This window comes from Phyllostomus hastatus, unplaced genomic scaffold (genome assembly GCF_019186645.2).
Source record: "Phyllostomus hastatus isolate PE091 unplaced genomic scaffold, TTU_PhHast_1.1 phas_contig_34, whole genome shotgun sequence".
NCBI classification, from domain to species: Eukaryota; Metazoa; Chordata; class Mammalia; order Chiroptera; family Phyllostomidae; genus Phyllostomus; species Phyllostomus hastatus.
This window is the reverse complement of record NW_025333857.1, coordinates 35589579-35615901: the sequence shown is the minus strand read 5'-3', so window position 1 is coordinate 35615901 and position 26323 is coordinate 35589579. Positions and strand designations below refer to the sequence as shown.

At 41.2% G+C, this 26323-nt stretch overlaps 1 protein-coding gene across 2 annotated transcripts in view; it reads right to left on the bottom strand.

Annotated features, from left to right (window-relative positions):
* PCSK5 (proprotein convertase subtilisin/kexin type 5) overlaps window positions 1-26323 on the bottom strand; it is a 419139-nt gene that overhangs the window by 54629 nt on the left and 338187 nt on the right. For both annotated transcript variants that reach the window (XM_045840308.1, XM_045840309.1), the window contains exon 24: window positions 25911-25979. In XM_045840308.1, coding sequence (XP_045696264.1) covers window positions 25911-25979 — 69 coding nt within the window. The remainder of the gene's footprint in view (window positions 1-25910; window positions 25980-26323) is intronic.

Here is a 26323-nt window from a genome sequence, read left to right as displayed (position 1 = left end):
TGTCACTTGGGCCAAGTGTTCTTAATTCCCTTTATGAGCACCTGCAACCTTGTTGGAACATCAGCAGAATGTTCACCCTATACTGAGATGTGCTACTGTTCCCCTCGAGGGGAGGGAAGCATTACCAGCAGCCAATACCTACATCGTTTAGGGAGATAATTAAGCACATTGTCAACAGTGCATATTCTCCCAGAGTAAATATGAACTTAGTTATTAGATGATGCTGTACAAATTTGTAGGAGGGTCGCTGACACACTTTAGTCCACCCAAGAATAATGAACTGGGTAAGAGGTTTATATGCCTAAAGAATGCAATTAATTATAAGCCCCAAATAGCACTAAAAGGTACATAATTCAAGTAGGCCTTGTACTTAGAATCGCTTCAAATAATTAACAGTGAAATACAAATGGACCCTCTGATGGCTTTGCCAAGGTAGAATAGTTTTCTGGAAGGTTCCATGGTGCTGGGATACAAAGTATTTTGTTGGGAGATTTTTGATGATTTTCAGCCGTTTTGTCCTCATTGGTGTCCAAGGACAGTGAATAAATATTTGAATTGGCAGTAATGCAAATGGTGCAGCTGACCATGGGGCACAACCCCCTGGAGGGACACAGCAGTAGTAGAAAAGGCCTGAATAAATAATCTAAATCATTGTCTACAAATGTTGGCTGAAAGAGGGCTCAGCTTTTTATTGGACTTGAGACTTTACCGAGTCCTCTGATTCCCAAAATGGAATATCATAATAGGCAGGCTCTTCCTGGATTTCCCTCCTTGCTGAGACTGACTAGCTCTATGGAAATAATGGATGAATACATGTAGTTGAGTTCCTGCAAGGATAGCTCACTGCAGCTCTATGTTCATTTACTTATTCTTTCATTCTGTAGCTTACATTTTAGGGGGAAGAGCACAGTAAAAGGAAAATTAGATAATTATTAGATATGAATAAATTGTAAACTTCAATAAATATGTGAAACAGCCACTAAAATGCAATCTCTGCGAGGACAGGTTGTTTTGTTTTCCTGTGCTTCACTCCTGAGAGATTTGCCTGGCACAGAGCAGATGCCCCAGAATTATACACTGAATAAAGAAGAAAAACACACAGATAAGTTCCTATATTCAGACAAAGGGTTAGAGAGTGATGAGGCTACAGTGGAGAAGAGAGGCCGTAATTTAGATAGGCTAGTTAGGGAGAGAGCTTTTTGGGAATTGACATATGAGCAGGCCTCTGAACTGTAACAAGGAGTTAGCCATGTGAAGTTCTGAGGGCAGAGTGTTCCAGACAGAGACCAAGAAAAGGTTGATCATCCCAAGGATCATCAGAAGGTCAGCAAGGCTGGAGGGGACAAAGCAAAAGGGAGAGAGTCCGGAGATGAGGCCCAGGTCACATGCCAGGTCAGATCAAATACGGTAATCATAGTCCAGGGTGAGAGGCTTGCATTCTAATGTAAGAGTACTGAGGATCCACAAAAGCTTTATAAAAAGATTTGCTGTGATCTGACTTATTTGAAAAGGTCAGTGTGGGCGCTGTGTGGACAGTGACTTTTTAAACTATAGACATAGATTCATCTATTAAATCTTGCAAAACTAGGATTCTGTGGAACACCTTTTAGGGACTACTCTTTTAAGAAGTACACCAGAGGAGAAGTGACAAGAGATAAACTGAGAATGTGGCTGCAGTAGTAAAGAAAAATCAGATTTGCCCCGGCTGGCGTAGCTCAGTGGTTTGAGTGCGGGCTGTGAACCAAAGCATCGCAGGTTCGATTCCCAGTCAGGGCACGTGCCTGGGTTGCAGGCCATGGCCCCCAGCAACCACACATTGATATTTCTCTTTCTCTCTCTTTTTCTCCCTCCCTTCCCTCTCTAAAAATAAATAAATAAAATCTTAAACAAAAAGAAAAATCAGATTTGAGAGAGACTAAAAGGTAAAATCATGAAGATTAGATAAGTTGTCGGAGGTGAAGAAGTAGGCTGACACCCTGACGGTGGCTTGAGTACCTACGTGGATGGAAAAGGAGGAGCACTCAGCAGTAAAATGGACTTAGAGGCAGAAACAAATACTTAACTGATTGTGTACTATAGTCTGTACACTGCTTTGGATATTATGAAAAGTATATACAGATAAGAAAAGCAATCTCTGTCCTTAAGGAGTTTGCAGTCTGGGGAGGGGACAGTAATTAACAAAGGGAAGAAATCATGATGTGGCAAAATGTAGAATAGATAAACCTCTACCCTGGTACACCACAGGAATATTTGGTTAGAGCCCCAAAAGACCAAGTTACAATCCTCCTTCTGTCTCCCCATTTAATTAGGCTTCAATCTCTCTTTTTGAAGTTAAAGATCTAAAGAATTCTTATTCTAGTCAGGGTTCCCAGATAAAATACAAGACTGAAATGGGAACCCAAGGATTACAGTGTCAGTGAGTGAAAAATAAACTTGCCAGGACAGGAAAAGAACCATCTTGGTTTTAGCCTTGGCATTGAGTAGATCAAACAATAATGCCACCTCCTCTGAGAATCTGTAACCATAAGCTGGACTACATATAGGTTTGTACTCAGAATTCATGTTATCTCAGTGTTCTGGAATATCTTAAAAGGAAAAATTCAATATAAAGTAGTCTCAGGTAGGTAGTATCCCTGGGGCAATTGGTAGAAGCAAATGCGAATACTTTCTGGAGACATGTAATCTTGACCCAGATCTCAGAGTATTCTCATAGGTATTTTTCCAGGAAAATGGTCACAGTTTAAAAAACTACACAAGGAAATCAAGCACTGTGAGAGAAAGTCAACAGAAATAACAGATATCAGAAACAGGCCCACAGAGACTATAAACTTTGAAAGTATCTAACACAGAAAACAAACATAATGAATATTTAATTAAAAAAAAGAACTTCTTGAAAATAGAAACAATTTAGAAAATATAGAAATAAATATAGCCTATATAAGTGAAAGAGATAAAAATTCCAATTTAAAATTAAGTGGCTAGATTAAACAGTAGATTAGGTATACAGGAAAGCAAATTAGTAAGATCAAAGATACAGAGAAAAGATAAAAAATTCAGTTCAGAGAGAAAAAACAGGGAAGACTGGTGAGAGATACAGAGGTTAGAGAAGGTCTAATGTGTGCCAAAGTTCCAAAAGGAGATAATGAGAGAACAGAAGAAGGGCAATATTCAAACATAATAGAATGTCTGAGAACATTCCAGGATCATTGAAAGATACCAATAATTAGTCCCAAGCAACAGCATAAATAAACAAATATATATATAAATAATTTTTTTAATCTACATAGTGAAATTGCAGAATAACCAAGAAAACAAAATGCTCTCAGTCTGTGGAGAAGGATAAAGAGACATAGTATGTAAGAAGAAAGAAAATACTTTGAGAAGAGGACTTGAAGATTTGGTGGATGAAAGAGCATCAGTCATTTTAGAAAGACTAAAACAGGGGCAGAAAGTTCTTTGAAATTTTGATGAAAGACCTGGAATCATAAAATATAAGCACCAGAAAGGGATATTGGCTCCAGGCCCAGCTCAGATGTCCTAAGAGTATGGAAGCATTTTTATTTGTTTGAGTTCTCTAGTTCTTCTAACAGAACAAGTCTTTTTTTTTCTGAGCTTCTGGTAAACTTTGTATTGATGCTGATGCTATTAACATTGGGGTACAGTGAATTGTAACTAGTCTGCCAAAATCAGGAAATATATCTTACTCATCTCCCCAAACCTAGTACCTAGTGTTATGCCTACCATTAATTTATTCCTTCCAGAACTATACTTTGAATCCTACTATATGCTAGGGCTACAATGATGATTAATTCCTACTATAATATGGATCTAGACTCAGGGTCTGGGGGATGCAACAAGTGAAAAGACATTGCAATGAGTGTTGTGTGGTCAGTGTCACTAGTGGGATTATGAACAGCTGACTGAGAAGATGCCTGAGCCAGGGTGTGGTGTAGAGGGGGAGATGCAGTAACGGGGGGGTTCCGTGAGGAAGTGAACACTTAGATGAGACCTGGAAAATGAGTTTGATGGAGAAGGGGAAGTGAGGGTAGGATCTTTTCTATGCAGAAAGGTCTGAAGGGAGAGAGGGCTAAACCTATGGAGACAGTTTCTTTAGTAAATGGCTCATAAGATTCCCACCGATGAAACTTAGAGTGATGAAATCTCCTCAGAATACAGCACAGTTGCCTTTGCCTTAAAGACATACAGGCTTTTAAGGAAAAGAAGGAGAAAAGTGGGCTGCAAAGATTAGGGGATAGCTAAAGAGTACATACATGTTGGGGCTCAAGGAAATAAAAAGGGACACAGAGAGAAGACTGAGGAGACCGACCAGTGGCTGGATCAGTAAAGAAGCTTTCTTGCCATGCTTGGGAATCCAGGCTTTATCCAGAGCCCTGGGTAGTTATTTTAGGTTTGCAGGCAGTTGTCACAAAGTTTAAAAAGAACACTATTATTATAGTATGGAGTGTGGATTCTGAGAGTGAAAGGGCAGAAACAGAAGAGGACTAGGGAGACCAGTTGGGAGACTGGCGATGTTCAGGTGAACTCCGTTGCTTGCACAAACTACAATGTGGTGGCATCAGAGGAGTCAGAGTGAATGGAGTGAGAAACACTTAGCAAGAGAAATGACTTGGGACTCCTATGGGTTAAATTATGTCTCTCAAGACAATATGTTCAAGTCCTAACTCCTGGCACCCAACAATGTGACCCTGCCTGGAAATGGGGTCTTTGCAGCTACAATGAGGTTAAGATGAGGTCACGCTAGATGAGAGCGGGCCTGAATCCAGTGACGAAGACCATGTGAAGACAGACACAGATGCAGAAGGAAGGTGCACAGGAGACCATGGAAGCAGAGATTGAAGTGACAGAGCCTCAAGCTAGCAATGTCTGGATTGCTGGCAGTCACCAGAAGCTAGGCAGAGGAGAGAAGGTTCTTCTCTCAGAGACTCCAGAAGGAAACAGCTCTGTTGATTCTTTGATTTTGGACTTTTGGCCTCCAGTACTGCAAGAAACATAGGCTTACTCAGAGATACTATGGACAGGTCCCAGACAACCAGGCCACTGCGACAAAGTGAACATTGCAGTGAAGCAGGTCACACAAATTAGGTTCCACAGTGCATATAGAAGTCATGATTACACTAATACAGTGTCTGGAATAGTATAATGTATAAGTAACATGCATACCTTAATTTGAAAATACTCTATTGCTAGAGAATGTTAACCATCATCTGAGGTTTTAGTGAGTCATAATGTTTTGCTGATGAAGAGTGTGTGGCCTGGGTGTTGTTGGCTGCTGATGGATCGGAGTGGTGATTGCTACAGATGGGGGTGGTAGCAATTTCTTAAAATAAGACGGTGATGAAGTTTGCAGAACTGATTTTCTCTTCCTTTCATAACCAGTTTCTCTGTAGCATGTTGTTTGATAGCATTTTACCCACAGTAGAACTTCTTTCACAACTGGAGTCAATTCTATCAAATCTTGCCATGTTGCCTTACTAACTAGGTATATGTTATATCTCTTGTTGTTGTTTCAGCAATCTTCACAGCATCTTCACCAGGAGTAGACATGCTACTCTTCCTTCACTTGATGCCATTGTAGGGTTACTAATTGCACTAATTTCAACATTGTGTCTCAGGGACTAGGCAGGCCTCAGGGGAAGGAGAGAGATGGGTGAACTGTCGGTTGTGGAGCAGTGAGAACGTACAGAACATTTAGTGATTAAGTTTGGCATCTTACACATACCTTATGATCTCACTCATAAGAGGAATCTAATGAACAAAATAAACTAATGAGCAAAATAGAACCCGAGACATGGAAATGTGGAACAGACTGACAGTGGCCGGGGGGAGGGGGATAATGGTGGAAAGAAGGGGAAGGGACTAGTCAAAGAACATGTATGAATGACCCATGGACAAGGACAACAGTGTGGGGATTGACCGTGGGAGACAGGGGTGGGCTGGTAGGAAGAGGGCAAAGGGGGAAAAATTGGGACAACTGTATGAGAATAACAATAAAAACGGTTTGGTGTCTTATATGGGCACTGTTCCTGGTGCCCCAAAACAATTAGAAACATCAAAGATCTGATCACAGGTCACTGTAACAAGCACAGTAATGAAAAAGTTTGAAATATTTTGAGAATTACCAAAATTATGGAAATACAAAGTGAGGAGATGCTGTTGGGAAAAATGGCTGACTGATCTGCTCGATGCAGGGTTACTGCAAACATTCAGTTTTTTAAAAATGCAATATATGCAAAGTGCAATAAAGCAAAGCGCGATAAAATGAGGTGTGCCTGTATGCATATCTGTTGCTGTAAGCCACTCAGTTTGTGGCACTTTGTTACACGAAACTAATACAGTGATAGAGTGTGTTTAGGTGACAACATTTCCCTCTGGGTTCTGCCTTGATCTTTAAAATATCAGAAAGACAGCTACTAGAGCTTCTTTCTAATCCACCTACTTCTTTTTAACAGAAAGAGGAAAGCTTTATCCTCTGTGATAGGTGGGTTTGAGAGAAGGAACTCAGAATGGTGGTGAGATGAGAAGTTTAATGCAGAGTCAGGGAGTGGTAAATTCACTTTTCGCAGATCTCATTCATTCTCTATTTTAGCCTTGTAAGTAATCACGTTGATACTTCAATCTTTTACAATTTTTTGTATGACACACCCACCTTTCCCAGTCTTAATGCTCGCTTGGCTCTGAATTGTGGAGAAAGGTATTTCTAACGAGCCCAGATACAAAGGAAAAAAATAAAGGATTTCCTTGAATTTTGGCATGAGCAGCTGAGTGGTGCTGCATTTGGAGCCTGTAACTCAGGAGTAGGAGTTGGGTGCACAGTTGGGAGATGAAAGCAGGTAGGAGGTGCTTGACAATGTTTGTTGAATTGAAGGAAGTCCAACCTCCTCATTTTATGGATGAGTAAACTGAACCCCAGGGAACCTCAATCATTTGTCCAAGGTCAGACAGAACAAATGCGGATTTGGAAACTTATGGTTCCTACGAATTCTAAGTGCTTTCTCTGTATTCTCCACTCTACTCCTTTAAGATTACCTATCTTTGCTTAAGAATATTCATACACCGACTCTCAAAGACCATATTATGCAGCCCTACTATGCTGTTCAAGACCATTGACCCCCTGTATCAATGAACAAAAGCCTACAGCACATTGTCCTCTAAGGAGTGCCTGTTGAGCACACAGGCCTTGCAACACTTCAGTTGAACCTTAAACCAACAGTTCACCCAAACCGTTAATTTAAGAGCCCTCCACCTCTGTGTAAGGGGTCCCCAGGACATTTCATCATTGCAGTGTTCATTTCAAGACCTTGCTTGGAATCTCCACTCTATTTGGGAGACTCTGCCAAAGTTGAACTGCCTGGAGCGAAACAGCACAATCCTTTGGACAGTGAAATAAGAGTCTAGGGCCTTAGGAGCCAAGCTGGAGAAGACGGCGGGACTGGGTGTGCAGTCTCACTGAAATCAGTTTTTTTTTACCTCTCCATTCAGACGACAAGAGAAGGTCACGGAAAGAAAAACCCCTCATTTTCTGACTCTGCTTAGGTGCATTTCATGTTCTCAGCACCCAAGGAAACTCTGCAACTAAATATATTGTTAGAAAAAAGGAAAACCAAGACAACATGCATTTATATCCCTTGCTGCCTAAACAGAAACAAACTGCTGAAAAACAAAATTTATTCTCCAACAGATATTTTCTAGTTATTACTTTTTGCCAGAATTGCTGGTTTGTGTAAACAAACAATGGCTCGTGTAACCAATTCCTTTTATCTAGGGGAGGGAGAAACCTAAGAGCCATCCTGTGTGATATGCTCTTAAAGGAAAAAAAGAGCCTCTTACATTTTTAAAAAGATATTTTGAAAGACTCTGACTATTCATCATCAGGAATATTTTAAAGAAGCGATGTTTTCTTTTTGTATCTTCAAGTCACTATAGCAACTGGATAACTTTCTGCTCATGAATCAGGAGGCACCAGCCAGAGAGTCAATCCTTCCCCCTAGGTCTGGAGCTTTTGTCTACTACTCTACCTTTTTAAAACTTCACAGAATTTGGAAACAGTTTTCTCCAAAAATGTTTCCCTTGATCTGAGAGTTTTTTCTGTGCAGTACCTAGTTCATTACCACATATTTTCTCTTCTGTGCTATTTGATGTCTTCTGTGGACTACGAGGTACATTTGGACTGTTCCTTTCTCTGTACTAAAGTGCTTTTATTTCTTACAGCTACAGGAGGTGTTGCTAAACCTCCAGAGCCATGCAGTAGATTATCCTGGAACCCTTTCTCTTCCTTATATATACCATCAGCCAGAAGTGCAGTGTACAATTAAAAATGGAGTTTTGTTTCCTTTACTGTTCTTTCTAAGTTGCTTCTCCTTCTCAAAAGTCAGCGATCCCATCTCAGTTTGCATTAGTAACACTTGCATCTGCTGAAACAGTGATCTGTGAGGAGCACAATTTGTAATCATTTGATGACCTGAGGGTTCGATGACCGTCTTTCCTGGGGTCCATACACTCTTCTGAATGATACTTGGTTCACACGCCAATTGCTGGATGGCTTTAAAGGTCAGAAAAAATAGGAACAGAGTACACGGCAGTGCCTGGAGTCCAGAAGCTGCTAATTGCAATCTTTGCAGAAATGTTTTGTTGGCCAGCACACTATCAACCCATACCATGTTTAACGAAATCAAAATATTTCCCATAAAAGTCTGGATGACCTCCAGTTCTGCCTGTGACAATTGACAGGGGCTGAGAAGCAAGTAACTTCCCAAGGTGGGGCCAGCCCTAGGGTCCCAGGGTGGGCCTGAGTCCCCAGCTGCCAGGCACCTGTAGGTGTTTGAATTTAGGACCCTGTTTTTGCCCAGTCTCCACTGCCACCCCAATTTTTACAGATAAAGAAACTGAGACCTAGACTTTTCAGGACTTGACCAAAGCTAAAAGTTAACTAGTGGTAGCTTGAGAACTGGATCTACTGACCACTTGCACAGTGCTTTAGGTTTGCCGAAGGTCAAAACCGGGTCCTAGCATGTTTCTCCTATAGAAGGGAGTGCTTGCTAAGTACTCGGGAATCTCATTGTAAACTAAGTCTGTAACTAGACAAATGCACATAGGTGATCACCAAGAAATGTTTCAGCAACTCTTATCATCGTGAGCTTTTTGAAAAACATCCTGTGTATTATTTTGAATAAGAAGGGAGTTATTTTTCAGGTACAGAGGAACACATCACCAGGCACTGAGCATGTGTATGTGTACATGGGGTGTGTGTGAAAGGAGAGACGCTCTGAACACATTCTCCAAATGGGGCAGCTTTTCAAGATTTTTCAATTGTAATAGATCGATCTGAGGGCTGGGAATTGTGAATAAAGTGAAAAAGAATGTTAGAAACAACACTCTGAGTACAGCACTGATTTATTTAGAGAAGGCAGTGAAAAATTAGAAATGTTGTTGTTATTTGTTCCCCCACCAATGAATGAACGATGCATGTCCTGGTCTCTAGCACACAGTGAGTCTGTCTCCTCCTCTGCGTGTTGGCACAATGCTATCTATGCCTGTGATGCAAGGGTGGGCCCCACGAGTGTGTGTGTGTGTGTGTGTGTGCGCATGCATGTGTGTATGCATGCATGTACCCTAAGCACGTGTGTAGGTTTTGTGAGTGTGTGCAACGAATTGCTAACAAAAACTAATACTCTTCATTTTTTGAGAGCCCTTTCTCCTTAGATCCATTCCCAAAGAACAGAGAAATTAATAAACAAATCCTGGTTGTTTTGTTGCCACATAAAGGAACGGGAAAAGTTGTTCATAAAAGAACTCAGGCTGTGATAATATTTAATCTAAATGACTGATGGGGAAATGAAGCCGTTATCATAATAAAAATAAAAGCTTAGCACCTGCCTGCCAGTGAGGCAGGCCACCGCCTGCCACAGAGACATGTCTCGTGGGGATTTGCAAGACTGGAGATGCTCCACTGTAGAGCCTACAATGGCCTGAATGCAGGAGCTTTGTGGTGATGAAGAAAAGATTTCATGGAACAGCCAGACACCCAGCCTCTCCCAAGCCAAGCTCTCCTTCCTATTGAACTTCATGTGACTGCTCTAACAGCATCCTAGTAGCACTTAGATGGAGTTTACAGTATGATTAAGCCTACACAATAACACATAAAGTAGAAAGTGGCTGACAATTATCTGCCAAATTAGGGGAGAGCTCTGCCCAACCCTGAAATACCTTAGATTGGTGGTCTATCCAGTGTGATTCTTTTGGCTAATTGAGGCTATGTCTTCCCTTCATTTCATGTTTTATGGGACTGATTGTTCTGTGAAAGCCCTTCTATTTTCCTTCCCCATGGCATGGAACACCCCAGGACTCGTTTGCAGGGTGCACTTAGACTAAGAGCTCCATTTTATAAGGCTGGCCATTTTGCAGTTGGCTGGTTCTGCTCTGACACAACAGAGATTCTGTCCTCAAGGCCATTGTTCTCCCTGCCACTTCACGGCCCTCTAGGGGCCTTCATTCATATTGGCAGGTGATGAGCTATTTTCAACTCATGGGTAATCATAGTAATTCAGCATTTTTCCTTATTAGCCCCTCTGAATGGAGAAAGTACATGGAAGCTGCTCATTTGTGCCATCTCTTTTCTTGAGGTTTAGAGCTTTTATGCTCTAGATGGTCCATGTCGTTAGTCCAAAGGGATTAAATGAACGAGCGTGTACCAATCTTTCCAATGGTCACAAATTACATGGACGAGAGTTCTCAGCACTTCTTTCTTTGCTTTGAGAGAAGCCACTGGCCTTGTAGGAAAGCCAGTGTCATTTTCCTCCCTGGTTCTTGAGATGCTGTTGAAGGAGACTTTACCCAATGATAGACGCACGCATGGGGCCTGAGTGCATGGGTTCCTTCTTGGAGATGAGGCAATTTTCCAAAGCACTGAGAAATTTTAGGAATCTCCAGTATTTTCTAAAAACTTTGACACTGACAGAAGCTGGGCGACCTTGACCATGGAAGGCTCAAAAGCTCCTATCATTGGTATGCGTCTAGGAGAGGGCAGGATTTGGTTTCCGTAAGAACACCCCGCAAATACCAGTGTCCTTTACTAATGCTACAAACAATGGAAGGTCTTATTTTGCATGAGAAACGAATAGGCGCACATTCAGAAACATTTGGAGACACCTGTGATTTACTCAGGCCACCAGAATTCCTCCTTTAGGCCTGTTATTGTTAATTATGTCTACACTTAGTAAGTGCATGCAATTATTTTTCACAATGGACTATTTACCTCATTCATCTGACATTTTGGCTGATAGCTTTGCTATCTTTTTGAGGAAGTATGTATTTTTAGCCTACTATGTGGATATTTGTAAGCACTATGCTAGTGTTTTACCGTCTAATAGAGTATTTGAGAATTGTGCTTTCTTTGACCAGGGCTATATTTAATGTACCTAAAGGGAAATATGAGGAAATTCTCTGTCTTTAGGCTAATTTTAGAAGCTGTGCATTCTAAAAGTCTGAAAAATGGGCAGGCATGATAAGATAGGTATCAGATGGGACTACAAATCAGAAGAAAACATGTGGTTTGAATGGGTACCAAGTGCTAATTTATTCTCCTTATAGGATTGCAAACTTGGGTGGTTTTTCTTTTAACATTTTATTTGAAAATAACTTCAAACTTAAAGAAAAGTTGTAAGGACAAAACCAGTCACCCTTTGCCCAGATTCACCTGCTAACGTCCCACCCCATTCGCTGTACAATTTGTCCGCTTGCTGTGTGTGCGCTTTCCGAGCCAGCAAAGGTGAGATGCCTACCTTGTGGCCCTTTCCCACCGAGGACTTCAGTGTGCACTTCCTAAGAATAAGTACGTTCTCTGATGTAACCACTGTCTAGTCATCCTCTTCAGGAACTTTAATGTTAATAAATACTCATATAACCTACTGTCTGTATTCCAATTTTTTTTAAAAAATTGACCTGATTGTCTGATAGGGACGCATTCTAGGACCACACACTGCCTCCAGCCGTCTTATCTCTTTCGTCTCCCGTAATCTGGAACAGCTCCTTGGCTCTTTGTCTTTTGTGACACTGACATTTTTTAAAAGGTGACAGTTCCTTTTTTACAGCATGTTTCTCATTTGGCATTTGTCTGATATTTCCCCTTGTCTAGACTCAGGTTAAGCACCCTCAGCCAAACTCCGGCACAGGTCATGCGGTGTCCTTTTCAAGATATCATATCCAATTCCACCTGTCCCTCTTTAGTGATATTAATTTGCACTCTTGGTTTTGCATCTCAAGAAATTTCCTTGCACTTTAATCCAGCAAGACACTGAGCCCCTGAAGCCGATAACAGTTCCATTAAGGCAAGCAAAAGGAAGCTGTTTCAGGACAGAGGAAGAGGCATTTCAGAATTCAGAATGAGCATCAAGGCAGGAAGTGACATTTGAGATAATAAAACAATATTAATAGTTATGCCATTAACATTTGTAAGAAATGCTAACTTTTGAGTCCTTACCATACTCCAAGCACTTTATTCTGTACTTTAAATTATGTATTCGTTTTCTCTTGTGGTAACAAATTGCCACAGATTTAGCAGTTTACAATATTACAAATCTATTATTTCACAGTTTTGTGGGTCAGAAGAGCTTATGGATCTCACTGGGCTAAAATCAGGATCCTTTCCAGAGCTCTAGGTACTGGCTTTTGCTCATTTGCGTTGCTGGCAGAATTCAGTTCCTTGCAGTTGTAAAACTGAGATCCATTCCCTTGCTGGCTGTCAGCTGAGGGCTGTATCCAGCTTTTGGAGGCCACCCACATTCCTCACCTGGGGGGGTCCCTTCAGCTAGCTTCAAAGCTAGCAGTGATGAATCTCCCCTGCTCTCTCATCTCTGACTGCAGCCAGAAAGGGTCTCCACTTTTACAGACTTACGTTTAGATTCGGCCCACCTGGATAATCTAGGATAACATCCCCACCTTAAAATCTTTAGCCTTAATCACATCTTCAAAATCCCTTGTGCTGTGTAAGGCAAAACGCTCCGAGGTGCCCAGACTAGGGTGTGGACACGGCTGGAGGAGCCAGTGTTCTGCCATCCACAGGTGGGTTATCTCATGTGATACTCAGGCGATGCTGTAAGGTGGGTACTGATACTGCCCTGGAATCTATGATGCTACCAAAGTTTAGAGAAGTTAAATGGATTTCCCAGAATTGCATGACTGGTAAGAGGCTGGAGCAGGAATAACTTTATGCAGAGGGGTTTATCTAAATTTGAAGATTAAAATTTTCATTTCAGCAGCAAAATCCTTTACCAAATAGAAACTTATGAAAAACCAAATATATAAACAAGATAAAAGCAAAGTTGCTTCGGCAAAATTGGGAGAAGTGGATGGTGGGGGAGCGAGGGACTTCACAGAATAGAGGGCAGACCGCTAATCCACCCAGCCTCTCTGTTTCCTGCTGAAGGTGTGAGGTTCAGAGACAAGTGTGAAAAGACTCGCCTGGAGTGAGCTCTGGGACGGGATTCTGGCTCTTTCACTCCCCACAAGGGCGCTTTGAAACCACACACCAAAGATTGACCTGTCAGGAGCCTGCCCCTGTATTTGTTCAAAGATTATGTGTTGAGCATCTACCTGTATGTGGTTGACAGGATTCTAGGTGCTGATACAACAGTACAGAAACTAAAGCCCCTGCCTGCTTGCAAGTTATATTTCAGTGAAGGAAGAAATACAGCAAACATGTTTAAAAGTAAATTAAAAATTAAAATACCACATGACTGTACGTGGCCTGCCAGAATTCATATAAGGTGAATTAATGTGTGTATGGGGGTGAGGGTGGGGAAGCAGACAGAGACAAAGATAGGCTGGCTTCTTTAGACTGGGTGCTGTGGGGAATCCTCTTAGCAGATGACATTTAAACTGAGACGTGATGACAAGGAAGGACCCTGCCATGTTAATATCTTGGGAAGAACTGGGTCAGGGAAACCACAGTTAGTGCAGGGCCTGGGGCAAGAACTGGTTGGAAGTAATCAAGGCCAGGACCCTGGAGTGTAGCTGGAGGGTGAGGGTGAGGGAGGGAGGTGGGGGATGAGGTCAGAGATGTGCAGGGGACTCAAATTAGTAAGGCTCTTTGAGTAACACACAGAACTGTCGATTGTCAAGCATTATGTACGATTTCCAGCTTGAGCCAGATTTAGCAAGTGAAGAACCTGTGGCTTGTTGGCAGCAAAAACACAGTGCCCCATCAGGTGAGGTGTTTGTTCATCGGACAGGGTTCCGATGCTAAGTTCCCAAGTGGCCCATGCACATTTGGGCACAAAATGCGGCAGTTGGATGATGGCTTTGGGTAACCGTCATTAGCCACGGTAAAGTTAAGCTGTTACTGACTTCATGATTCTGCTTTGCATTTTAATATTCAAGGGTATAATTACTAAACCCAGTCCAAGGAATAATTGACAGATTTTATGTTTGAAATCTCAGTAGGTCACACTTCCCGTTTATAAAACTTTTTAGTTGCTCCTTTGCCGAGCACATAAAACAAATTTACTTCTGAACTGAGGCCTTGTATGCCAATTTTTTATAGCCTTAAATACAGTATTTTGTCACTACTATAAATGGTTCTTGACTCACCTCCCACAGGCCCTTCAGTGCTAAAAGCAAGAGGCCTCCCTAATTCACTTGCTTCAATTCATAGATGATTTCTAAGTTGAAGCCAGGTCATTTGGATAATATTTCAAATGTACAGACTGCATTTCTGCTAAACATAGTAAATCTGCAATTTTACAATTGGGCTGGGCAGTCAGCATGACTGTAGTGGGCCTTCCCAAAGCACCCCGTCACAGCCGGGCCCTTTCCCTCCCGTGCCCCACCTCTAGACCTCACCCAAAGGCTTGGTGTTATCCCCGTAGTGTTGGGACATGGTAATATAGAGATTGCATTTTTAGGTTGATTTATTTTTCTAGTGGAACAGCCAGGTTTCTAGCAATTATTTTAGGGCATAAAGTTTCGTTGTGATGATAAATCAAGCTGTCAGCTCTTTCTGGTCCAAGTTAGAGATTGGAGAGATTGGGAAACTTTTCTACTCTGATATTCCACCTTTTGCATCTCTAGATTATACATGTTACCCCTCTGGAGGTAATGCCACGTTTGTCCTTGGATTTTCTCTTGTCCTGGAGATCTGATTGAATGGGGGCTGCTCAGGTAGAAAGGCTTCTCTCCCAGTGGTCTCCTTGGCCAGTCCTTGGTGGCCATGGAAGAAGGGGCTGGGAGGCAGACATCCCTGGTCTGCCTGTGGTTTATACAAAACGTTCAGTGGTCTTACCTAGGGCGGATAATTTATAGGTAGTCAAAACACACTGTTTTTATGGAAAACGTTTGAAAAAAAGTTGGCTGCTACAGATAGCCAAAGGCACAACTGAGAGGAACAAAAGCTTGACTGACCTGGTAATATCACCAGTGAGAACAGGACTAGCATTTGGAGATTTTAGCCTGGATACCCCTAGCCTGCCAGTGCTTCAACCGTAGGTCTTGGCCAAGGGGTGGTAAATGAGGCATGGCCTTGCCCACATCCTGTCCCTGAGCCCACTGCTTTCTCCAGCTTGCCGTGCTGCCCGGCCCCCATTCTACTTCTCATGCCCTGGGCAGGAAGCTGAACTGAAGGCTGTTGGTAGGGCTGCAGCTAAGACTTCTCTGGTGGGAGTTACAGGGAGTCTCCATGGAAAGGATGAGTCTGGACTCCTACCAAATGACCCTCCTGTTGACTTTCGGGAGGCTGGAATTTCAGACGCTAGAGGTGCAGAGGCAATTCACTGACACTCACTGTTGGCTCTGCTCTTAGCTCAAGACCTGCCGGGAAGCAGCTGGGTGTCAACATGCAGATAGATACTCCTGCCTCTCCCAGCATCTGAGGCAGGAGTATCCACAGGTCTGCTCTGTGCCTTAAATCAGTTCTTTTTTTCCTTTCCTTAACCAGTGGAGCTGGACGCTCTTCCTGCCATCTGGTGAAGGACTGTGAAATGGCTGTGTGGCAGTGGCACAGGAAGATGGAGTGTTGGAGGTGAGGTGAGGACAGCTAAGAATAGGCATAAAAAGCCACAGATATTTACCTCATGACAGGCACTATGCTAAGTGCTTGTGACACAATGGCATGCGAGTTAGATGGGGACTTCAGATACACCGGGCAGATGTATTAGATGGTAGAAGATATGATAGGAAAGGATAAGGTTAGAAATGGAAAGAAAGCAAATGAGATTTTATTTTGATAGTAGCAATAGAGCTTTGTGGTTTCTCTCTCTTAGAGAGTCCAAGATACTTCTTTCTAGTCTTCATTATAAACTCTAGGGCTATATTAAGAGGTAAAAGGAAGGCAACTCATGGATGTCTTCCTTTCTAAAACAGGATGGAATTAAGAAGTGAGAAGTATATAGAACTTGCTCCAGGTTTTTTATTGTGGTAGGGGAAGGATGGAGATAGATGCTAAGATTTCAGACTCCATTTTTTTTCATCATGTCCTTTCGGTTTTTTTTTTTAGATTTTTATATTATTTATTTATTTTTAGAGAGGGAAGGGAGGGAGATAGACAGAGAGAGAGAAACATCAATGTGCGGTTGCTGGGGGTTATGGCCTGCAACCCAGGCATGTACCCTGGCTGGGAATTGAACCTGGGACACTTTGGTTCCCAGCCCGCGCTCAATCCACTGAGCTACACCAGCCAGGGCCAGACTCCATTTTTCACAATGCCACAAAATCAAATAAGACCTAACCATCCACAGTTCTAGTCCTTAATGCTGGCCTCACTTTTAGGTTTGTTTTAAACCTGATGGACAGATGAAAGCTGAGGTCTTGGTTGCTGAGTGGTTTTAGAAAAATCAAACATTTCAGTAACAGAAAGTAATTTGGTAACATTTTTCCAGCTTGTTATTCTTAACCATGCAAAAGAATGGTTTTCTAGATAGTTCTGTAAAGGTAAAATCCATCCCAGCAGCCCAAATGACCCTCGTCCCCAGTCTCGGAAAGTGTACTGTCGCTGACCCCCACAGTGCTTGCGGGAATGGCAGCTGGTCTTCTGAACCCCTCCACCCTGTGGGCTGCACTCGACCACACTCTGCGCATTTGTTTAACTAGGTTTGTTTTGAAAGTCATTGGCTTAGTCCTCCTTCTGCCAGTATACGTGATCCAGAGAGCCTTGGCCCGCGGCTGGACTTCACAGGTCAGTTACACAACAAGTAGGAGGAACTTTGATTACATCCGGCTCTGGGGGAAAATGTGTAATGACATGAGCAGCCAAGATGATGAGCTAATTGCTCTGGAATTGAACTTGGGATACCTCGCCACTCTTTTCTTCTTCCCCATGACTGTAAGAATGTGAACTTGAATGCAGGAGAAGGAACAAAGGGAAATTTCAGGAGACATAACTACGGTGCATTTAAGAATATAAACAAGAATGAAACAAATATGGAAGATTGATATTTCACAAAAATGATGTCTGAGTGCTGTCTACTCTGGAAAAAGAGTAAATATTTGGATGTTCTGTGGGTTTGGAGCCAGACAGCTCTAAGTTTAGATTTGGCTCTAAAACTTGCTAGCTATGTGACTTCAGGCAAATTACATAAGCTCTCTGTGCCTTGGCTTTCTCATCTATGAAATGGGGATGAGCGTTTTAAGCAGAGAAGATTGTATGAGAATTGGAGGTCTGTTTGTGAAGTGCCTACCTAGCACAGAATGAACTGTAAGTTGTAATTATTATAATATATTAAATAATGCATCTGCCTCTGCTTCAACTTCAATCCTCAAAAAAGTATTTTAAACATGATATTGAAATGACCAGTTTAATATACCTATTTTAACATTCCTAGTTAACTCTGATTACACATTAGGATCAGTTGGCAAGTTTTAAAAAACACAGGTGTTCGAGTCTCACCCCAGACCAATTAAGTCAGAAACTTTGGGAGTGGACCCTAACTGGTGTGGCTCAGTGGGCTGAGCTTTGTCCTGCAAGCTGAAAGGTTGCTGGTTTGATTCCTGGTCAGGGCACATGCCTGGATTGCGGGCTGGGTCCCCTGTTGGGGGCATGCGAGAGGCAACCAATCAATGTTTCTTCCCCTCTTTCTTCATCCCTTCCCTTCTCTAAACTTAAATAATAAGTTTACTCCTTCTAAAAATAAATAATTCAAATCTTAAAAAAAAGAAAAAAATAAACTTTGGAGAGTGTGGCAGGACTGCATTTTCATCTCCCCAGGTGATTCTAAGGTGCCCCTTGGGCTGAGAACCACTGGCCTTTCCCATCTTCGTGGGAACCCCTTGGGAACAGAAAACATGTTTTATTTCCCTTTATATCCCCATGCCTACTTACCCTGATATAGATAAACCAAATACAAAAGAATTAGAGAAAATTTGTCCAAATTCCCCAAACTGGGCTCATATGGGTACTTCTCTTGGGCAGCAGATAAAGGCAAGAGTATCACTATATTGTTATTCTCACAATAGGGATTTGAAAGAGTGGGGTAAAGAAAGGTCAGGGTTCTTTCAGCTGACAATTCACCTATTGACTAAGTCAGTTTATCTGTCACAGGTCCTCTTTTTGACTCTTTAGTTGCCAAGGGATCAGAGAAATGAGACAGCACAATACTTTGGGAAATGCCATCAGTTTAAGAAAAAAGCAACTTTCTCAGAAAACTTTCTTGGAAAGAAGGAGAAAGTCAGACACTGCCATGGTGAGGTAATGGGCAAGATCAGAGAGGCAGAAGAGAGAAATCATGGAACAGAGTGGGCACATGTTTGGGACTATTTCATGTGCAAACATATGATGTGGGACCCTGGAAGGCACCAGCAGCAGGCCCAGTCGTTACCATGGTGAGAATGTCATTACAGTGTTCACGGGCACAGGACAAGATTCCACCTCCCCACGCTGTGATCTCAGGCATGACCAAGTGACTTGCTTTGGCCAAAAATATGTGAGTAGAAGTGACAAGTGTCACATTCTGGGGAAACCTTTAAGAGCCAGTGTACTTTTCTACTGCCACAACAAAGTAATGATCCATCAGCCCAGGTCCTGGATCGACTACCATGCAGGGCAGAATTCTCAGCTGTCCGGTGTTGGAGATGTAGCAGGAATAAGAAATAAACCTTTGTTCTCTTAAGTTTTTTGAGGATTTGGGGGTTGTTTGTTATCCAACCCTGCCTATCATAGTGCACACATACGACAAAAAAGCTTCTAAGCCAACTGCTTCCTCTGTGAAAGAGTAAACAAAGTTCCATAGAATGTTGATTGAAACTGTTTAATAACTCTTTCACTTCCCCTGTGCATTAAATTGGTCAAGTTTTAATTTTTCTGTAATCCTCAGTTTCTCCATTTGTAAAAATTGTTGGATCGTAGATGTGAAAACACATCATCTACCCCAAGTGTTTAGCAGAGTGCCTGGTGAATGATGATGCTTGATAAATATTAGGTTAACAGCCCTGTTATTTGTGCAATAAGCTGAACGAAATGGGAAAACAGAAAGCACAAAAGTATGCAATAAATATTTGCTGAATGAATTAATGAAGAAAACCAGGATGAGTAAGAGAGCATGGAACTGCAGAACTGCAAATCCTTCCAGTGTTAGGTTCTTTTTTTTTTTTCTAAAGTTTCATTTCTTCTGCACCCCCATCTTTGAAATTAGGTATCATTTAGAAAATGAGGGGAGAGGGAGGCCTTAATGAATGTAAATAAAAACAATCATTTTAAGTTCTTTAAAGATAGCACTGTGTAATGGAGCTTGCTTGTTTCTCTTTTCTTCAGCAAACTGGTGACAGTGCATTTTGATTTAATTCTTCCTCTGAAGCTGCCTTTTGTTTGGGCTGTTAAAGAAAAGAGGCATCCTGAACTGCCCTTCCCCCTCTGTCCCTGGAGATGATGACAGTTACAGACCTGGGTCAGGCTCTAAGGTCCACACCCACTGGGAGTGAGGCACTAGGTCACTAGAAAGAAGGTCCCTTATGAGTGTTGAGTTTCACTTTTACCATCAGCAACTTCTTTCCAATACAAAGGAGACGCTAGTCTAGTATACATTTTATTCTGTAATGCCTTTGGTTTGGAAGGTACCTGAATTGTTCAACACTGGTTTTGTTCCCCTGAAAGTGTGTGGGGAAGGTCCAGTGGGAGGTTTGGGTAAAGGGAATAAATAGTGACCGGTGCCTATATTTGATTTGGAAGACCCTGGGTGTCTGCCCCATTGGAAAACTAACACATGAATTTTATATCTCAGATGTTTCAATATTTTTTCTTCTATGAACAAGGTCTCATTCCTTAGTAGAATTATAGAATGTTTAGACGCATCCTTGACTTTTTCGCACTAGATATAAGCACCTACCCCCATAGTCTTGACAATAAAAAATGTCTCAAAACATTGAATAATGTTCCCTGGGGTCACCCTCACCTTCAATTGATAATGATGCTTTTGTCAGGGAGACTAGGTGATATTGCGTGCTTGTTAATTCATCACATCAGGAACCACATGATGTCAGGTTTTATGGAACTAATGATAGTCATGCTTAATACAATAACTTGGTTAACTTGATAACAGGCAAATCTCTGCATTGTAATTAACTGTTAAGTATGGAGGTACTTTGAGTGTGATTATCCTATTCCCAAACAATTTTCCATGTAATGATTTTAGCATCCACTGATGAGTCTCCCTTGACACAGTAGGGGGTAGAAATGTTGATTTTCTAGTACTTCCCCTGAATATACCAGCCAAATTTTTCTGTAAAGAAAAGCTTTCTCCTTTATTCTATTTTCCCTCTCTCTTCCTTTCTCTCTTCTTTAAATATCATTGAAGCATGGATTGTTTTTTTAAATGAATTGTAGTTCTTTATCATCAATATTTGGATGCTCATATTGTCCAAATTAGCCAGTGGGAACCCATGTAGAGGAAATAATGTGTCATTTGTTATGAATATCTAAACCACTTGCATTGTTCAAATCAAAATGTGTAAAAAGGTGTGAAAAGGTGTAAAAAGGTGTACCTAGAGAAGTCTCACTCCTGCTCTCTTTACCCCTTCCTCTGTAGGTAACTGCTTTCATTAGTTTCTGATTTATCTTTTTTGCATTTCTTATTAAAAACTAAATGAAATATATAACTATATTTTATTTCATCATCTTTGTTACCAAAAAGGTCACATACAATGCACACCTTTTTTCACATTGCCTTCTGTTGAACAGAATACATGAATTATTATCAGTTCATGTAGATCTTCTGTGCTCTTTTTCTGGCTGCACACTACACCATCATGGATGTGTGCCTTAGTTGATCCAATCAGTCTGCTATCTATGACTGGGCATTTAGGTTGTTTCCATAGTTTACGACCACAAATAGCGCCACAATGAATACCACTGTGAGTATGCTGTTCTGAACTGAGGGGTGTGTATCCTCCCAACAGAGATGCCATGGAGTCAAAGGCTACGTGCATGTGTAACTGTGTTATCCTCTGAAATTTTCTTCAGCGGTCATTGTACCATTTTGTCTTGCTACCAGTAATGAATGAGAGTTTTCCTACAGTCTTGTCTGTATGATGTGTTGTAAGTTTTTGAATTTTTGCCAGTCTGACTGGTGAGAAATGGTAAGTCACAGTAATTTTAATTTGCATTTCCCAACTTAAGCATCTTTTCTTATACTTAAGAAGGGTTATGTGTTTCACATGATTTAAAAAACCTATTTCTTTCTTAATTTTCTGGCTGTTACTCTTGATCAGGTTCCTGCTACTTAGTACCTGGGTGTGTGAAATAGTCTTCCAGCAGGTTTCTTTGCCTATAGCCTTTCTCCTTTTGATGATCCTAAACACAGTTAATGTGGTTACCAAATTGATATTACTAAAACATCCTTTAAAACACTCACTCTTTTTAAAAGAACCTTCAATTATTCCCTTTTAGCCACAGAATACTTTTAAACTCATTAGTCCAGAATTCAAGATACGATTTCTAGGCACTTTCCAAACTTTTCTTTGCCTACTCCCTTATATCGATTTATTCCTTCTGCAAAACTGATACATTTAGTGTCCTAAAATCCATGACAGAGTTTCTTCCTCCAAACCCTTTTTCCTGCTACTGTTCAGGTCAAAAGCTCCCCTGCAGTACAGCCCTGCACTCTCATCTGTCTAAACTATAAGGCTTATCTCAAGTCCCGTCTTCTGGAATCTTTCCTTGACCACTTCACTGTCCAGGGATTCCCTCCTTTCTAAATTCTGTTGGTATAAATCTTTGTCCCTTATTTAGCATTTAATTTTATGGCCCTTTTCTTTTTTTGCAATTACTTAAAAGTTTAAAATTTGTGTATATTTCCCCCCAAGACTAGGGACTATAGAAGTTTTAGTGAGCAAATGCTAATGGATTTTCATAACCTACTTCTGAGCCAAGATAAGGGCAATATATCTCTATTTTGTTGACAAGATAATGAAGTAAAGAGAGATTATATAATTTAATGACATCAATCATTGTCTCACTGGTCATGTAGGTAGGAGCCCCAAATTTCAGATTATATTCAAGTGTCATACTTACTACCACATTCCCTAAATTTAAGGATGCCTTAAAACATGAAATAAAAATGATTCCATGTATTCATCTTCTCAATTAATTAACAGATGTGATTTAGATGACTTAGATTTATCTTCATTAAAATGTCCATTCAAGATACTGATTAGATAGACACAGAATTTGGCATAAAATCCTCTTGGGACAAAATTCGGTAATATAAAATGCTATTTGTTTTCAGCCTGATGAAAGGCCCATACAGACATTTGATTAGAGAAGACATCATCTAAATCCTTGTGTCTGCTAAGCCATGCATTTCTGCTTTGCATTTGGGAAACTCTCAAATTCAGTTCAATAAACATTTACACATTATTGTACATTTGTCACATCATAGGCAAGCTATTAGTTCTCGTGGGAATAGTTCTCTGTGTAAGTCACAGAGCTTGCCCTCAAGTAGTTTAATGTCTAGGCAGAAAGATGTGTATCTATCAAATATTACTGCAAAAAAGCATTGTTATTGGTCTACAAACAAGGGGAAATGAGAAAAGAAAATTAATTCTACTGGAGAGATCAACAAAGGCTTCAGAAATAAGGAGCTAATTGAGTTCAGCCAAGGCAATCCAAAAATACACAAGGCCCAAATGTATACTTTATAAAGTAAGAGAAATGTTAGTATTTAAAATAAGAAGTTAGCAGCCTCTAAAAAGTTCTACTCACCTCTCCTGTAATCCTGCTGTCCTTTGTACCTCTTTCTACTCTGATAGGTTGTCTTGCAAAAGATTGGGCCCCCGGCGTGTCACTTGTGACATCCAGAGAGAGCCTTACAACAGGATCACTGCCGTACCAACTTTGAATTCCCAGTGCAGGCAGAGTACAAAATTAAAATTTTGTAAAGGAATGAGCAAAGTATTTTGAAAGCACTTTGTGAAGTCAGTTGAACTTTCTAATGTTTGCATGTTGATTATTTGGGATTTTGAGTCCCCAGATGGCCTGAGTGTGCTGTGGAATTTATCTTGCTTTGACTACAGTCTGGTCTCATCTTTAGTCAGGTCAGCTAAGGGGAGAGTGTGCACAATGCAGATCATGGTTGGCCCTGTGCCCACCTCCATGCCAATATCCTCACTGATCCTGAACAGGTCCACACACACTCATTCATCCCTTTAAACCTGAGAATCAAAATCACAAAAATCTCAGGTTTGAGATCTAATGGACAGGTACAGATGCAGTGTGTGCACGTGCATGTACATACACCGCCCCCCATGCACAAAGATGAGCACATAACATACAATAGCAAAGGTGCAAAAGGGAATGACAGAAATTAGCTGGGTTGTGAAACCTAATGGGCAGATATGGTCTGAGGTGGGCAAAAAAGGGAAATCCATGTAGTCAAAAACATTTTTCCTTGCTCCCTGTGAGAATGATCACCTCTTACCACTTCATAAGAGACAGCAGAATTTTCTTATCTTTTTAATTTTCGTACTTTTATTACTTAAGGTATGTTTAGATCTAAATTTGCTTCCCAGAAATTAGCATTTTACCCTTAGCTCTTTCTCTAAATGTTATCCCCTTGTGAAGTTCAATTCCATTATTATTTTTTATTGCCCAGTAATATATGCCCCTTTTCACAGTGGAAGATAATGGGAGAATGGTATTCAAGTTCCTGAAAACCTCTATTTTATAGTTATAGATATTATAAAAATACATCATGTCCATTTAAGGCAGAGGGAATTGGTGACAGCCATCAGGTAAATTATAATTCACGTGTAATGTTTAAGAATTAAGGGAACCCATTAGAGAGGGTCAATAAAAAGCCTACTTAACCCTGGCACAGTCTGACCCCTTACAACCTCACGAGTGCTCCATGAAGCACGGGCTTCACTGGGCAGCATATTAGAAACACGGTTCTCAGGCCCTATCTGGACCCATGAATCAGAATTTGCATTTTAACAAATTCCCTGTGGTATTAGTATGTGCATTAAAGTTTTAGAAGCATGAGTTAACCAATCACTGGGCCTCATGGAAACTCCATGAAGAGAAATTATTCCATCAATCTTTAATTTAGGTTGGGTTTTCTTTTAAAGATCCACAGACCCACATGCTAATTAGTTTCAATATCTTGCCTAAATTTACATCAAGACACATCCCTGGAATTTGGTGGCCTCCCTACTTTTCATTTTGCATCCAATCCAGTGGTGCTCTGTGGTACAGACTGTCCCTACCACCCACCCCACAGGAGAACCAGGCGTGTGTGGGGAGAAAAGAGGAGTCAGTGATGTGAATTAGAGACTTATGTGGAAGACTGACAAGTGCTTTTAATTGTATGACAGGGATTTCAACTCACTGTCCCCACATTGTTTTTTTCCTCAAAGTATTGTCTTAACCTTGAAGTCATTTTTGCAAAGGAAAACCCTCAAACTCCCGATGGGCTTTTGTGTTTCATATACCAAGTGCGTGATTAGGCATATTTCTTTGCTTGATCTTATTTCTCTCCCACCATTGTCATTTTCAAATTTGTGATACTGAGAAGGTAAGGAGAGGCTGAGTCCCAGGTACTGAGAAACTTGGTTGCTGTAGGTATCCCTGCCAACTAGCTAACAGCCAGAGGAAGATGCCTGTCTTTTTCTGAACTTGAGTTCCATGAAGACAAGAGAGCTATCCATTGCCTCAAAAGATAGAGGGAACTGATTAGCATGGCAATGGTGAATGTAGCCCAGTATTGACCCGAAAAACCCATCAATATGAGGCTGCACACAGGAGCCAGGTGTGCAGATCAGCTTTCCTGCGGGGAACTGGGCCGGCATTGTACCTCGGCTGCTATGAGACCTGCTTTTCTAAAACTCCCTCACCCTGAACTAAGACTGCAGATGTTTAATGTATATCTCTGAAGCAACTCCCTAAAGTCTGTGCTAAGATGTATCAAGGACGAAATGCAACCAAATCAATCATTTTTATCATTCCCTTGCATTTGTAACTTTTTCTCCTTTTTTGTTATCTATAAGAAGGAATCACTTAACTACATCTAGAAATAATGAGAACCTTCCTTTATGTAATGTGACTGGAAACCAATAAAAGCCTGTTCAGGCAAGGGTCGACACGCTCTCCACTTGAGAGAGTGGCCGAGGCTCATATGCGCTCTCCCTTTGAGAGATTGGCTGTGCTGTCCCTTTTTCTCCACAGGATTCGGTAGTCCGTGTGAATTTGTGTACCTCATCCACAACACACAGACTCTGGAGTGCCAGAGTCTGCATCAAAAAGGGAGCATCTCTCACTGCCACCCAGTTTGCATGGGAATGAGCCCACTTAATGGATATTGATGTGACACTGATGATAACAATGGCAAGAATCTCAGCTGAAGGAATGACAGGGTGGGGTTGTGTAGAAAAGGACACAACTATTTCACCTCTTTAACCAACAAAGGAAGACAACGTACCCAAGCTGCACCCCAAACATCCTTCTTCACAAGGCACACATTCTCCATAGTCTGGGTCCTGGACTTCACCTATACAATATGGTGAGAAGAGTGAAAAACAATTCATCTTGAGTGGAGACACATCAGTTTCTATGAAAATATGTTGGTGTGTAGCTTATTTTCAAGCAAGCCATAGAGCAAATATGAAACCCAAAATCATCTTTAAGGATCTATGTGTCATTCTTGTTTTTTTCTCCATTAATTAACTGATTAGATTACCTTAGTTGGGCACAAATAGAACAAGAGTGGGACCATATGCCATGCAACTTGTATTGAAGTTAAGCCTGCAGCTTTTATTTATTACAGAAGTTCTGGGAATATGGAATTGGGTATATAAATAAACAGGCTCTGTCTCTTATCTGTTCTCCTAAACA